General features: G+C 39.1%; 1 protein-coding gene across 9 annotated transcripts in view; it reads right to left on the reverse strand.

Annotated features, from left to right (window-relative positions):
• Positions 1–7961: 7961 nt before the first annotated feature.
• The window catches only part of LOC130928402 (sodium/potassium/calcium exchanger 2-like), a 51190-nt gene continuing 45275 nt past the window's right edge, over positions 7962–13876 (reverse strand). For all 9 annotated transcript variants that reach the window (XM_057854981.1, XM_057854976.1, XM_057854982.1 and 6 more), the window contains 4 exons: positions 13212–13346; positions 13054–13143; positions 12794–12960; positions 7962–9351 (listed from right to left, as the gene is read on the reverse strand). In XM_057854981.1, the coding sequence (XP_057710964.1) occupies positions 9102–9351; positions 12794–12960; positions 13054–13143; positions 13212–13346 (642 nt within the window). In that variant the 3' untranslated portion in view covers positions 7962–9101. The remainder of the gene's footprint in view (positions 9352–12793; positions 12961–13053; positions 13144–13211; positions 13347–13876) is intronic.

Raw genomic sequence — 13876 nt, forward strand, 5'->3', positions numbered from 1 at the left:
CACGTCTTTTATTTTCGGTTTCAGCATCACTCATTATTATTTAAATAATAATTTATTTCCATGCTCCTTAAATTGATTTGGTGAAATCGGGAGATTAACTCTTTAAGCGCGGTCAGTTTGTTAAAGCCTGGTGATTTTACCAAAATGAAAAACATGGTTTCAGTACATCAAAATTAAAATACACACTACTGTAATAAAGGTTTAATTGGTGACTGAAAGATCGCATGTGACCTATCACAGTGTGTACTTTAGTTTGTCAATTGTAAAATATACTCCAATTGAGAATTATTAGAAATTGCTGTCATCCTTACATTTTTATGAACGGACACATTAATATAGCTTCATTACAATTTAATGTATCAAAAACGTAATATTCTCTCCATGTTGCAACCAAACCAATTTTGTCTTTCATTTTGCTACTTAAATTCATTCATGTGAGTGAAGATCCTAATTAACTAATTCAGAAACTATATTAAACTTTCTGCTCCAGGAAAGGCACCTTTATTTCAAACAGAAATGACAAAATAGTTGTCATGTGTTAGTTGTTTTTTTCTTTTATCCCAGACAATAGTTGTAGGTTGTTTTAATTACCTGACATTTTTCGGCAAGCACTCCCGCCTTCATCACAGGTAATTAAAACTACCTACAACTAACATCTGGGATAAAAGAAAAAAAACAACTAATTTATAAGTGTAGAAAAATGAACTCAATACAACCAGTTCTAATGTGGTAAACTTTATTTTTTTAGTTTTATTATTTTTTTATTATTATTGAGAGAATACCAGATATTTTCTTTGGTCAACAATCTCCTCAAAAAAGGTAAATCCATCTTCCAGATGGTTGAAACAGAACTTGAATGGCTCCAAGACATTGTAGTTCGTGCTCATCCTCTTCCATCTGCAGGATGCTTGGGAACTCCTACTGCATTAATCCCCCCCCAGCCCTGTCTGAGGCTTTTGTGCAGTCTTGCACAGTCCTTTTACCAAAACTGTTCATTGGAAAAGAGAAAGAAAAGAGCTATTTGAATATTACATAAGTAAAATAAAAATGATGCTTTGTTAATTTTATACTTGATTTTTCTTTTCAGGCATTGCATTAAACTAGGTATATAAACAATCTTACCATTTTTTTCCCGTCATATCTTTTTGGAGTGGGCCACCACTAACTTGAAGGAGCTGTGGTTGCACCTCTTCCTAAAAATAAATCAGTGAATAAAGGGGGACATGTTTAAAAAGTGCGTCAGAGTAATGGACACTAAAAAGTCTTTAAAAGCTGACCTCAGCAATTATATTCAAATTTCACTTCTGTAGCTGATAGACTGGTGGCACTTCACCCTGCAGTAATGCTTTTGCCTTATCTGTCCAATGGGCAAACTCTTTCTTGTGGCTCACCTAAGTTGAAAAAATACAAAAATAAGTATTCCACATTTTCCAACAAAGAATTAAGGTACTGTGCACCTACTTTCCTATGAATGCCATATCAACAGTTTCAAAGACTTATCATGCACCCAAGTTTGAAATTGTCCGCTAGCAATATAGACCACCACTTCCTCAGAGTTGGCATATCAGTCTAACAAAAATTAAAAACAAGTGTAAATAACGACAAGGATATTTTGTAGCCCAATTTGAATGATTCGGTGAACTTCATTTTACAATGGTTAAACTCAAAGAGAGCATCCAGAACAGTGCAAAGAGCATACTACAAATGGATAAATGAATACAAATATAACAGAGGACAAAATTGGACAGTTAAACTCACCTACCATCAACATGAAGATGCCACAGTCCTTCCCCTATGGCTGTCCCGAAAAACCCTAACGTAAGAATTTAACCGAGTCACTTCCTTCAAGTTTTGAATCAATGAATATACACACTTTTACAAATACCTCTATTTCACTTCCAATCCTCTCTTTCCATGTCCCCCTGTTGATTGACTGTCAACGTTTTCTGCAATTGAAAATATAGGTTTATATTAAATACAGTAGTTAAACAATTACAAACGTGTTTCCATGCATAAGAACACCAACCAGTCAGGTTTAAATGATTCATGCAAACAAAACAAGGGCGTAGGTTTGCATAGGGACGGTAGGGACATAACACGACCAACTTTTCAGGATGCTAAAGTTGTCCCCACCAACTTTTGAGCAACCTTATTTGCATTATATTCGTCCCTACCAATGTTGAGACCGGGCCAACGCCCTTGAAACAAAACATTCGCAATTTTAGAGTGGCATTTTAGAATTTTGCTTCAAATGATTGGATGAATCATCTGGAGTGCAATTCTGCTTTAATTGAAGGGGCAACATAAAAGGATCGACTGGAACATACCTTCAAAACCAAACAAGGCTATTCTGGATCATCATGGAAACGCCATGCCAATATGAATGGTTACTGAATTTCATTAGAGATAACAATAGTTCTCTGATCTCAAGATTGGATGTTTTTCTTCCCACAAATAATTGGAATTTGGATCATTTAATTTGTTATGATTTGACTGTTCTTTGAAAATGAACCAATGCTCCAAGTTGTAGTTGTTACTAATCAGCCTTACAGGCAAATGCATGTGTGGGTCACATCCTGTAGGCTTTCACTATGTTGCAACAACATAGGGGTCAGCCACAAATATGGTCCTTCCCTGAAAAATACATAATCTATACACACGGACATATGTTATATAAATACAAACGTACGCAGACACCTACATGAGCCCATACAAGCATTCTGTAGGCTACATAGTTAAAATAATACCCTACACACGCCAAAAAATACTTTTTTATACTTTTGCATGAGCTACTTGTTAGACAAGTTATAAATATGCATTTCATATCTGCAAAAAAACAAACACAAAAAGTTACATTTTACTTAATTATACAAGTGACATTATGTTCTTTAGAGAAACTAAATCCTCAAAATTCACAGTTGATTCCATTTCATTGTTCAGGCCAACGTTCCAAAAGTCAGCACGTGTCAATCAAACTTTCTTTTTTTAGACAATCAACACCATTTCTGGCCTCTTTATATTCAAGATTTGCATAAGCTAATGAGAATGTTGATTGGTTAAATAAACAAAGAGTAAATAATCAATTATGTCCAATTGTTAACTAATATAAGGAATAATAAGCCTATCCAGATTTCCACTGAGCACAACATTTGTCTCAGACATAAAAACATACCAGCCGTTCCTGGGCAGGATGAGTTTGAACCGTCCATGAAACTCGGCATGGTCTTATATTGTCACCATTGGTCCTGTCTGCACAGTGGGTTTTACAGTGTTCGATGTCTATCGAAAAAAGTGTTCAGCACAGTCCAAAATCTAAAGTACATTACTATTTATGCTACTTACTTCCATTTGGATCTGTGTGACATCCCTGTATCTGCATGGGAAGACTACCATTTGGGGGTCGTGATTTAGTTTCTTCCCAATGGGGTGGTGATCTTGCAGCTAGTAAAAAAAAAACAAAATAATGAAAAAATATATAGCTAAGCAGAGTAACAATATCAAGAAAAAATTACAACCTTGTCCTATTTGGATCATGTGACAACATTCAAACTACAAAGGACCAGACAAAACAAATGAAGGCAAAACAACAATACCATACAACAACAAAAACAGCGAGCTGCGAATTGCAGGCATGTACATAATGAAAAATAAGAGTGCAATATAATGAAAACTACACAAAGAAGACTGTTCATTGTGAAAAAAAAAATGTAAAAAGCATTAGCAGCATTAGCTAATTCGCTGCTGAATTCATCAGTACGTATTAAACAATATAAGTAGAGCAAAGTCGCATGCAGTTAGTAAAGGAAGACATTATTTAAATTGCATTAAGAATACTAGATATAAGTACGGTCTTTTCAACTCAGAATAAACACTTCATATTTTCACCGCAAGTGTTGTTTAACTATTTAACATTTTTAAACATGCATACGCTTTTAAAAACTTTTTTTCAGTGCGGCCACTTACCGTGTTTTTTTTCGCGAGAGGTGAAATAACGTAACTTGTTTTCGTCGCAAGGGTTGACGACATTTCCGGTCTGAGGGGACTGAGAGCTGCGGTGTTGCGTCATTTCCTGTCTGCGGGATGGGTACTGAGAAGAGCGGCGCAGGGTACTGAGAGAGGCGGGCTGCAGCCAGACGCCTCTCGAAATTTAAATACATTTTCAGCCACAATGACGTCACACAAGTTTCGCCTGACATCACATATACAGATATTTAAATTTAATTAAAAAAAAAAAAAAAAAAAAAAAAAAAAGACATCCCACATCTCCTTGGAATTACAATTTATTTTGAATACTGTTTGTTTGTTACATGTGCATAAAGGAAGACACAGGTTTTCATTCGAAAGGCAACTTGGTATAACATTCAAACAACATACTTATGTAAAGGCATAAGGCACAAACAACAGTTAAACATACTAAACAGACAAAAATAATAAAATAAAAATACATTAAAAAAAAACACAACAAATCATAGATAAATGAATAAACAAGCCAATAAATATATAAACAAATATTTTCTTTTTTGTTTTTTAAAAAGCCTTAATCTACTTCCGTGTTCAAACTCCCGCGGTTTACGGACCGCACCAACTCTCAACATAACAGAGGGGCGTCCCAACACTGCTCATATTCAAAATTCAATTTCTAACAGCGTCATAACACATTAATTCAAAATATCTTTATCCTTTTTTGTGGTTGCTTGCTGTTTTTCGGAATAGAAAGATGGCAATATGTTTGCATAGCAGGATAACCAACACAACAGCTATGCCAACATCTTGCCTTCCTTCCGAAACCCATTAAATACTGTATTGGGATGCCATGAAGAGCTCCAGTTTGGGTTTATCCTATCAAATAAATACATTAGATATCAATTATTTTTTGGGGGGAAAAAAGCGCAGGAAAATAAAGATAATTATTTACCTCTTTAACGCAGTTGTCCCAAAGTAAAGTTTTCAAACTTCTTTTCAGTCGCAAACCAGCTCATGGACTCTTGAAAGTGATCCACATAGGGAGTGTTATAGCCTCTTCCCACCCAAAATTCCCAATCTAATTTGCTGATGAACACCATGACTAGATATGTTTCATTCCTGAATCACAGAATGATTCAAATAGTGTCTAGACCAGAAAAGTGTGGACTAAACAGGACGGGATACCGCTGTACATGAAGAGCAAAACAACTTGAATCTGTTTAGCAACTGGAATTCGTTAGGTATTCCTTGTGAGTCACTCCAAGTCTGCTGAGACCCTTATTTTCACGAGTCCCCCCAGCACTGACTAATTGCTGACAAATGAGTTGATCCGTCATGAAATTAGAGGAAAATATTGTAGCTGTGACTCACGCTATGAAAACGTCTAATAAATTGACCTCCATATTTGCTTGAGATAGACATTTACATAAAAGAAAATGCTTTAAAAGCAAGTTAAATTAGAAAAACGATGAGAATGAAAAAAACGTAAACTGCAGTGTTGTAATCTGGCCACAAGAGGACACCATATTTCCACTAATGTTCAAAACTAGTCCAATTTCACGTAATAAGGTGATTATAACGTACTAAAATATTTTTTTCTCGTGACTTCACTATTCATGCCATTAAAAAAAACAGTACAAATACACATAATCAGCAACATCTTTGCATATTCGAATCAGATCTTTATTCGTTTCATTATATACTTTGTGTTTTTTTTTACATAGAGACAAATGTGTTGTACATATATAGATTATATGGTTCATTTCTATCTGTATATATGTACACGTGAAATCAATTTCACATTAACACCAAGAAAATAAAGACATTTACAGTGCAAAACATGTTCTTTAGTGCCATCGGTTCACGCCTATGGTCACTTACCTTTTTGTAAACCACAATCAAAAGTCCTGGAATTCAAGCAAATGCGCAATATGAACTTTGGAGTCCACTCCAAGCTGCTTGTGAGATGATTGTCCAAACTCAAGCTAAATTCGCTCTGACTGACAATACAGAGTACAACCCCTAGCAAAAAGTATGGAATCACCAGTCTCAGACGAGCACTCACTCAGACATTATGTAGAACAAACTCGGATAAAAAGCTTGAAAAAATAATGAATTAGTTCAAAAGTGAAACTTCTTACCATTCAGAAACACTAAAAGAAATGTATTAAAAACATTGTGGTGGTCAGTGAATGTTAATTCTATAGAGCAAGTGCAGGGAAATATATATGGAAGCACTACATTCTGAGGAAAAATCATGAGAAACAAACAAAGAAATAACAATCAAAACACATCTCTAGTATTAGTAGCACCAACTCTGGCTTTTATGACAGCTTGCAGTCTCTGAGGCATGGGTATTCTTCATCAATTTGGTCCCAACTCTCTTTGATTGCAGTTGCCAGATCATCCTTGCAGGTCAGAGCCCTGCTGTGGACCATTTTTTTCAATTTCCACCACAGGTTTTCAATAAGGTTGAGATCTGGGCTATTTGCAGGGCATGACATTGACTGGATGAGTCTTTCTCCAAGGAATGCTTTAACAGTTTTAGCTCTGTGGCATGATGCATCGTCATCTTGGAAAATGACATATTTTCAATTGAAGGGATAAGAAAGCTAAAATTTCAATCTAAACTTGTGCATTTATTGAAGATTTAACCACAGCCATCTCCCCAGTGCCTTTGCCTGACATGTAGCCCCATATCATCAAGGACTGAGGGAATTTTGTTTTCTTCTTTGTAAATCTCACTGGAACAGCACCAAACCAAAGTTCCAGCATCATTACATTGTCCAATGTGGATTCTTGTCTTTTGACACCTTGCCCAATGCTGTGTGGCATGATGCATTGTCATCTTGGAAAATGATTTCATTATCCCCAAACATATTTTCAATTGAAGGGATAAGAAAGCTGTCTAAAATTTCAATGTAAACTCGTGCATTTATTGCAGATTTAACCACAGCCATCTCCCCAGCGCCTTTGCCTGACATGCAGCCCCATATCATCAAGGACTGAGGGAATTTTGATGTTTTATTCAGGCAGTCATCTTTGTAAATCTCACTGGAACGGCACCAAACAAAAGTTCCAGCAAAATCACCTTGTCCAATGCAGATTCTTGACTCATCACTGAAAATAACCTTCATCCAGTCATTCACAGTCCATGATTGCCTCTCCTTAGCTCATTGCAGTTTTGTTCTTTTTTGGTTAAGTGTCAATGGTTTGCTTTTAGCTTTCATATATGAAAATCCCATTTGCTTTAGGCGATTTTGCACAGTTTGGTCACATCCGATTTCTTCTTCATTTGTCTTGTTGTATATCTTGTTTTCAAAACATATGACCTTTAGTTGTCATGACGTTTGGATGTCTTCCTCGGTCTACCAGAACGCTCAACTTTAACAACCTTGCCATGCTGTTTGTACTTGGTCCAGATTTTTGATACAGCTGACTGTGAACAGCCCACATCGTTGGCAACCATACGTGTAGCGTTACCTTCTTCAAGAAGTTTGATAATCCTCTCCTTGGTCTCAAGAGACATCTCTCTTGTTGGAGCCATGATTCTTGTGAGTCCAAGGTGTGATTACTGCACTGTTTTTAACTGCTGACTAACGAGCAGATCTAATCTGAGGCAGGGGCCCAATTAAGGAAAGGAAATTGACTGGGTGTGTCTGTATTTTCTACTCAAAATTGAGTGATTCCATATTTTTTTCTTCAGAATGGAGTGATTGTATATTTCCCTGCACCTGCTCTATAAAAGTAACATTTACTGACCACCACAATGTTTTTATTCATTTCTATTAGTGTTTTTGAATGCCAAAGATTTACACTTTTGAACTAATTCATTATTTTTTCAAGCTTTTTATCAGTTTGTTCTCCGTAATAAAATGTCTGAGTGAGTGCTCGTCCGAGACTGGTGATTCCATACTTTTTGCTAGGGGTTGTATATTTCACTTCGCGGAGCCTTTGTTTTTTTTGTGTTTTTTTTAATTTTATTTTATTTTTTGCAGTTCAAAACATGAAAAGAAAAAAAAAACGTCCTTGACGTGAGTAAAAATAAAAACCCTAGATGAACTGGTTTTGCTCTCTGGAATTAAAAGGATATTTACAAAGTAAAACCTGTGTCCTTTTCCGATCGAATGCATAAAAATGAAGTCGGTGGGTAACCAGCCCGAAAAAAATCGCAAGTACTTTACCCGCAACACTCAAATACACGTCATTTGCCACTAAGATGCTGTACAGAGGTTAGAAGTAAAAGCGGGCATCTCTATTTTTTTATTAATACAAAAGTCGGTGTAGGGCGGACGTACGACAACACGTATATTGCTGTTTAATCCACATTCTAGTCTCGGAGATGGTGATTTTTTAATCTATTCCAGCATCGAGCATCTATTGATAGATAAAGGTGAATTCGACTATATCACTGAGCTGATGCGTTTTCTACGTCGAGACAGTCTGCGTGTGGTGAAACATGGTGGAAAAGTGTACGTTTTGGTATACGAGTTGCTTAAATGTGGATTATTAAGATTCACCCGCGAGTCTTTTTCATCTTCCATGCAGCTGTGACTCGAGCCCCAAGCGCTACACGCCGACTAATCTATCAATGGTGACGAGAAGTTCTTTTCAAATGGATGTTTTTTGCCTCGCTAACCTTCGTTAGCATTACGTGATGCGTTATCTACAATCAGAGGGAGCAGATTGACCTGCTACAGTACGTCTATGCTACCGCTAACTATTTCATGTAAAAGTGTTTGACTTGGAAAAAAAGAATCCTGAAGAATGAAGTCATTTTTGAAGGAGGTGCAGAGTGAGTAGGAAGGTCTTCCGTCTTGTCGTTATATGTATTTCTTTATGTCTCAAAGTCGCAAAGTTCACAGGAGGTCCTTCTCCTCAACCAGTCTTGTTAAGCCTGATCTAATGACGCTAACGGCATGCATAATGCTTCTAGATTAGCCCGGTGCGGCCATGACGCACCCTTCCCCCTACCTGCTAATTAAACAACACAGAAAATCCACTCGGGTAAGAGCAATTTTTGCGCCACTTATCGGCGTTTTCCACCTCACTCCTTCTTTAATCCCCCGTACAGGAGAGCCAATGAGGATGGATGTTGTCCATAAGGGAGGGAAAGGAGGGGGGGCGGAGTCTCGGCCTCACACCGACACTGGACAGATGAGCACCCGGTCCTCCAGCATGACGCTGACCACCAGGAAGACGAAGTAGAGCATGAACATGATGAAACCCAGCAGCTTGCTCATACGCCATTTGCAGGCGGCGATGGAGATGATGACGAAGAGGAGCATGAGGAAGAGCAGCACGATGGCACAGAAGAGGCCGTTGGAGCTCACCACCACCGGCTGCAAGCCGCTAAACATGGACCACATCAGCCACGGGAAGGGAAGTCTGCAAGGAGAGATCACTCGATTGAACTCATTAGCTGCCGTTGCTAGACGTCCCGGTCTAAACAGATTGGACATCTAGCGCCTTCAATTGCACCGAAAGAGGTACATTTGGGCAAATAAGTATTTAGTCAACCACTAATTGTGCAAGTTCTCCCACTTGAAAATATTAGAGAGGTCTGTAATTGTCAACATGGGTAAACCTCAACCATGAGAGACAGAATGTGGAAAACAAACCCAGAAAATCACATTGTTGGATTTTTAAAGAACTTTGTTATGTACCCTTTGTTTGCAATCACGGACGCCAAACGTTTTCTGTAACTCTTCACAAGCTTTTCACACACTGTTGCTGGTATTTTGGCCCATTCCTCCATGCAGATCTCCTCGAGAGCAGTGATGTTTTGGGGCTGTCGTTGGGAAACACGGACTTGGTTGAGATCTGGAGACCTGCTAGGCCACTCCAGCACCTTGAAATGCTTCTTATGAAGCCAATTCTTTGTTGCCCTGGCTGTGTGTTTGGGATCATTGTCATGCTGAAAGACCCAGCCACGTCTCATCTTTAATGCCCTTGCTGATGGAAAGAGATTTTCACTCAAAATCTCTTAATATATGGCCCCATTCATTCTTTCCTTCACACAGATCAGTCGTCCTGGTCCCTTTGCAGAAAAACAGCCCCAAAGTATGATGTTTCCACCCCCATGCTTCACAGTGGGTGTGGTGTTCTTTGGATGCAATTCAGTATTCTTTCTCCTCCAAACACCAGAACCTGTGTTTCTACCAAAAAGTTCTATTTTGGTTTCATCTGACCATAACACATTCTCCCAGTCCTCTTCTGGATCATCCAAATGCTCTCTGGCGAACAGCAGATGGGCCCGGACGTGTACTGGCTTCAGCAGGGGGATACGTCTGGCAGTGCAGGATTTGAGTCCCTGGCGAAGCATTGTGTTACTGCTAGTAGCCTTTGTTACTGTGGTCCCAGCTCTCTGTAGGTCATTCACTAGGTCCTCCTGTGTGGTTCTGGGATTTTTGCTCATTTTGACGCCACGGGGTGAGATCTTGCATGGCGCCCCAGATCGAGGGAGATTATCCTCTTGGTAGTCTTGTATGTCTTCCATTTTCTAATAATTGCTCTCACAGTTGATTTCTTTACACCAAGCATTTTACCTATTGCAGATTCAGTCTTCCCAGCCTGGTGCAGGTCTACAATTTTGTCTCTGGTGTCCTTCGACAGCTCTTTGGTCTTGGCCATAGTAAAGTTTGGAGTGTGACTGACTGAGATTGTGGACAGGTGTCTTTTATACCGATAATGAGTTGATTAATACAGATAACGAGTGGAGCCTCGTTAGACCTCGTTAGAAGTTACACCTCTCTGACAGCCAGAAATCTTGCTTGTTTGTAGGTGACCAAATACTTATTTTCCACTCTAATTTGGAAATAAATGCTTTAAAAATCAAGCAATGTGATTTTCTGTTTTTTTTCCCCCACATTCTGTCTCTCATGGTTGAGGTTTACCCAAGTTGACAATTACAGGCCTCTATAATCTTTTCAAGTAGGAGAACTTGCACAATTGGTGGTTGACTAAATACTTATTTGCCCTACTGTACAACCCCTAACAAAAAGTATGGAATCACCAATCTCGGACGAGCACTCACTTAGACATTTTAACATGTAGAACAAACTCAGATAAAAAGCTTGAAAAAAATCATGAATGAGTTCAAAAGTGCAACTCTTCAACATTAAGAAACACTAAAAGAAATGAATAAAAAAAAAACGTTGTGGTCAGTAAATGTTACTTTTATAGAGCAAATGCAGGAAAAAATATATGGAATCACTCCATTCTGGGGAAGAAAATATGGAATCATGAGAAACAAAGAAATAATCAAAACATCTCTAGTATTTAGTAGCATCACCTCTGGCTTTTATGACAGCTTGCAGTCTCTGAGGCATGGACTTAATGAGTATTCTTCATCAATTTGGTGCAAACTCTCTTTGATTGCAGTTGCCAGATCATCCTTGCAGGTCAGAGCCTTGCTGTGGACCATTTTTTTCCATTTCCAACACAGGTTTTCAATAGGGTTGAGATCTGGGCTATTTGCCGGCCATGGCATTGACTGGATGAGTCTTTCTCCAAAGAATGCTTTAACAGTTTTAGCTCTGTGGCATGATGCATTGTCATCTTGGAAAATGACAGACATATTTTCAAGTTAAGAAGTTAAGAAAGCCATCTAAAATTTCAATGTAAACTTGTAAATTTATTGAAGATTTAACCACACCCATCTCCCCAGTGCCTTTGCCAGACATGCAGCCCCGTATCATCTAGGACTGAGGGAATTTCGATGTCTTCTTCAGGCAGTCATTTTTGTAAATCTCACTGGAACGGCACCAAACAAAAGTTCCAGCATCATCACCTAGTCTAATGCAGATTCTTGACTCATCACTGAAAATAACCTTCATCTGGTCATTCAGTCCACGATTGCCTATCCTTAGCACATTGCAGTCTTGTTCTTTTCTGCTTAAGTGTCAATGATTGTTTCCTTTTAGCTTTCATGTATGAAAAGCCCATTTCCTTTAGGCGATTTTGCACAGTTCTGTCACATACCTTGACTCCAGCTTCCTCCCATTTCTTCTTCATTTGTCTTGTTGTACATCTTCTGTTTTCAAGACATATGGCATTTAGTTGTTTGTCATGACGTTTGGATGTCTTCCTCGGTCTACCAGTACGCTTAACTTTAACAACCTTGCCATGCTGTTTGTACTTGGTCCAGATTTTTGATACAGCTGACTGTGAACAGCCCATATCTTTGGCAAATATACGTGTAACACTACCTTCTTCAAGAAATTTGATAATCCTCTCCTTGGTTTCAAGAGACATCTCTCTTGTTGGAGCCGTGATTCTTGTGAATCCACTTGGCCCAGCAGCCCTCCAAGGTGTGATAACTGCACTGTTTTGGTCTTTGTAAATCTCACTGGAACGGCACCAAACAAAAGTTCCAACATCATCACCTTGTCAAGAGTCAGGAATCTGCATTGGACCATATCATCAAGAACTGAGGGAATTTTTATGTTTTCTTCAGGCAGTCATCTTTGTAAATCTCACTGGAACAGCACCAAACAAAAGCTCCAGCATAATCACCTTGTCAAGAGTCAAGAACCTGCATTGGACAAGGAGCTAAAACTGTTAAAGGATTCCTTGGAGAAAGACTCATTGAGTCAAAGTCATTACCTGGAAATAGCCCAGATCTCAACCCTACTGAAAACCTATTCATATATTAATTTCTTTTAGTGTTTCTGAATGCTAAAGAGTTGCACTTTTGAACTCATTCATCATTTTTTCAAGCTTTTTATCTGAGTTCGTTCTACATGATAAAATGTCTGAGCGAGTGCTCGTCTGAGACTGGAGATTCCATACTTTTTGCTAGGGGTTGTAGTACTCCTCGTTGACCTACCCGACGGTGATGTCAAAAATGTTGGACCCGACAGAGCTGGATACGGCCATGTCACCGAGGCCCTTGCGTGCCACGATGACACTGGTGATGAGGTCAGGGATGGAGGTTCCGGCCGCTAATATAGTCAGGCCCATAATCTCCTCTGTAATCCCGATGGTCTCTCCAACCTGCAGGAAAAAAGGACAACTCCTAAGTTTCAGATTGAATAAAACCTAACCTGGCACTCCGGTGTTGTTGCACCTCATGACGAGAATATCTACCTGGTGAGCCCACCAAACCATCAGATAGGAGAACGCCGCGATCCAGCAGATGGCGCCCAGGAAGGTGATGGGGAAGAACTTCTTGGATGACTAAACAGGCGAGAGAACGTCAGAAGTCAACGAGCGTACCTGTATGTTTGCTGAGCAGAAACACGTACCGGTTTCCTGACGTCGGGCAATGTCAACCACAGGGGCAGGACGATGGGCATGATGAAGAGGTAGGTGAAGCGCTTGCGGCCAGACTCGGGCCAGGAGAGGCTGAGAGGCTGGTCGTCTTCTTCCTCGTCTTCGGCCTGAAAGTCGGAACACATGATCAACATCATCCCAGTCTAAAAAGGGTTACAGAGATATTTCTAAAGCTGTTGGACTCAGTTTTACCAGAGTGCCATGCACGCACAAATGACCCTTAGGGTACAGAAACCTTTTATCCAGGAAGTCAAAGGAACAACCTCCGAGGAAGTGCAAATCCCCCTTGCTTCACCTTGCTCATAAACAGAAAGTGACTAAACAAAAATGGCATCCAAGACAAGGTTTCAATGGGAAACAGTTATTTCTAAAGCTGTTGGACTCAGTTTTACCAGAGTACCAAGCACGCACAAATGACCCTTAGGGTACAGAAACCTTTTATCCAGGAATTAAAAGGAACCCCTATGCTTCCTTGCTTCACCTTACTCTAAAACAGAAAGACTAGACACAAATGGCATCCAAGACAAAGTTTCAATGCGAAAACCACTGCTAAGCACAAACAAAAAAGGTAGAATGATTCCCAAGACTCTGAGAAACATGATTTATTATAAGGCATGTGTCACGTTACATTTGGTAG

The sequence above is a fragment of the Corythoichthys intestinalis genome, chromosome 13, assembly GCF_030265065.1.
Source record: "Corythoichthys intestinalis isolate RoL2023-P3 chromosome 13, ASM3026506v1, whole genome shotgun sequence".
Classification (NCBI taxonomy): domain Eukaryota; kingdom Metazoa; phylum Chordata; class Actinopteri; order Syngnathiformes; family Syngnathidae; genus Corythoichthys; species Corythoichthys intestinalis.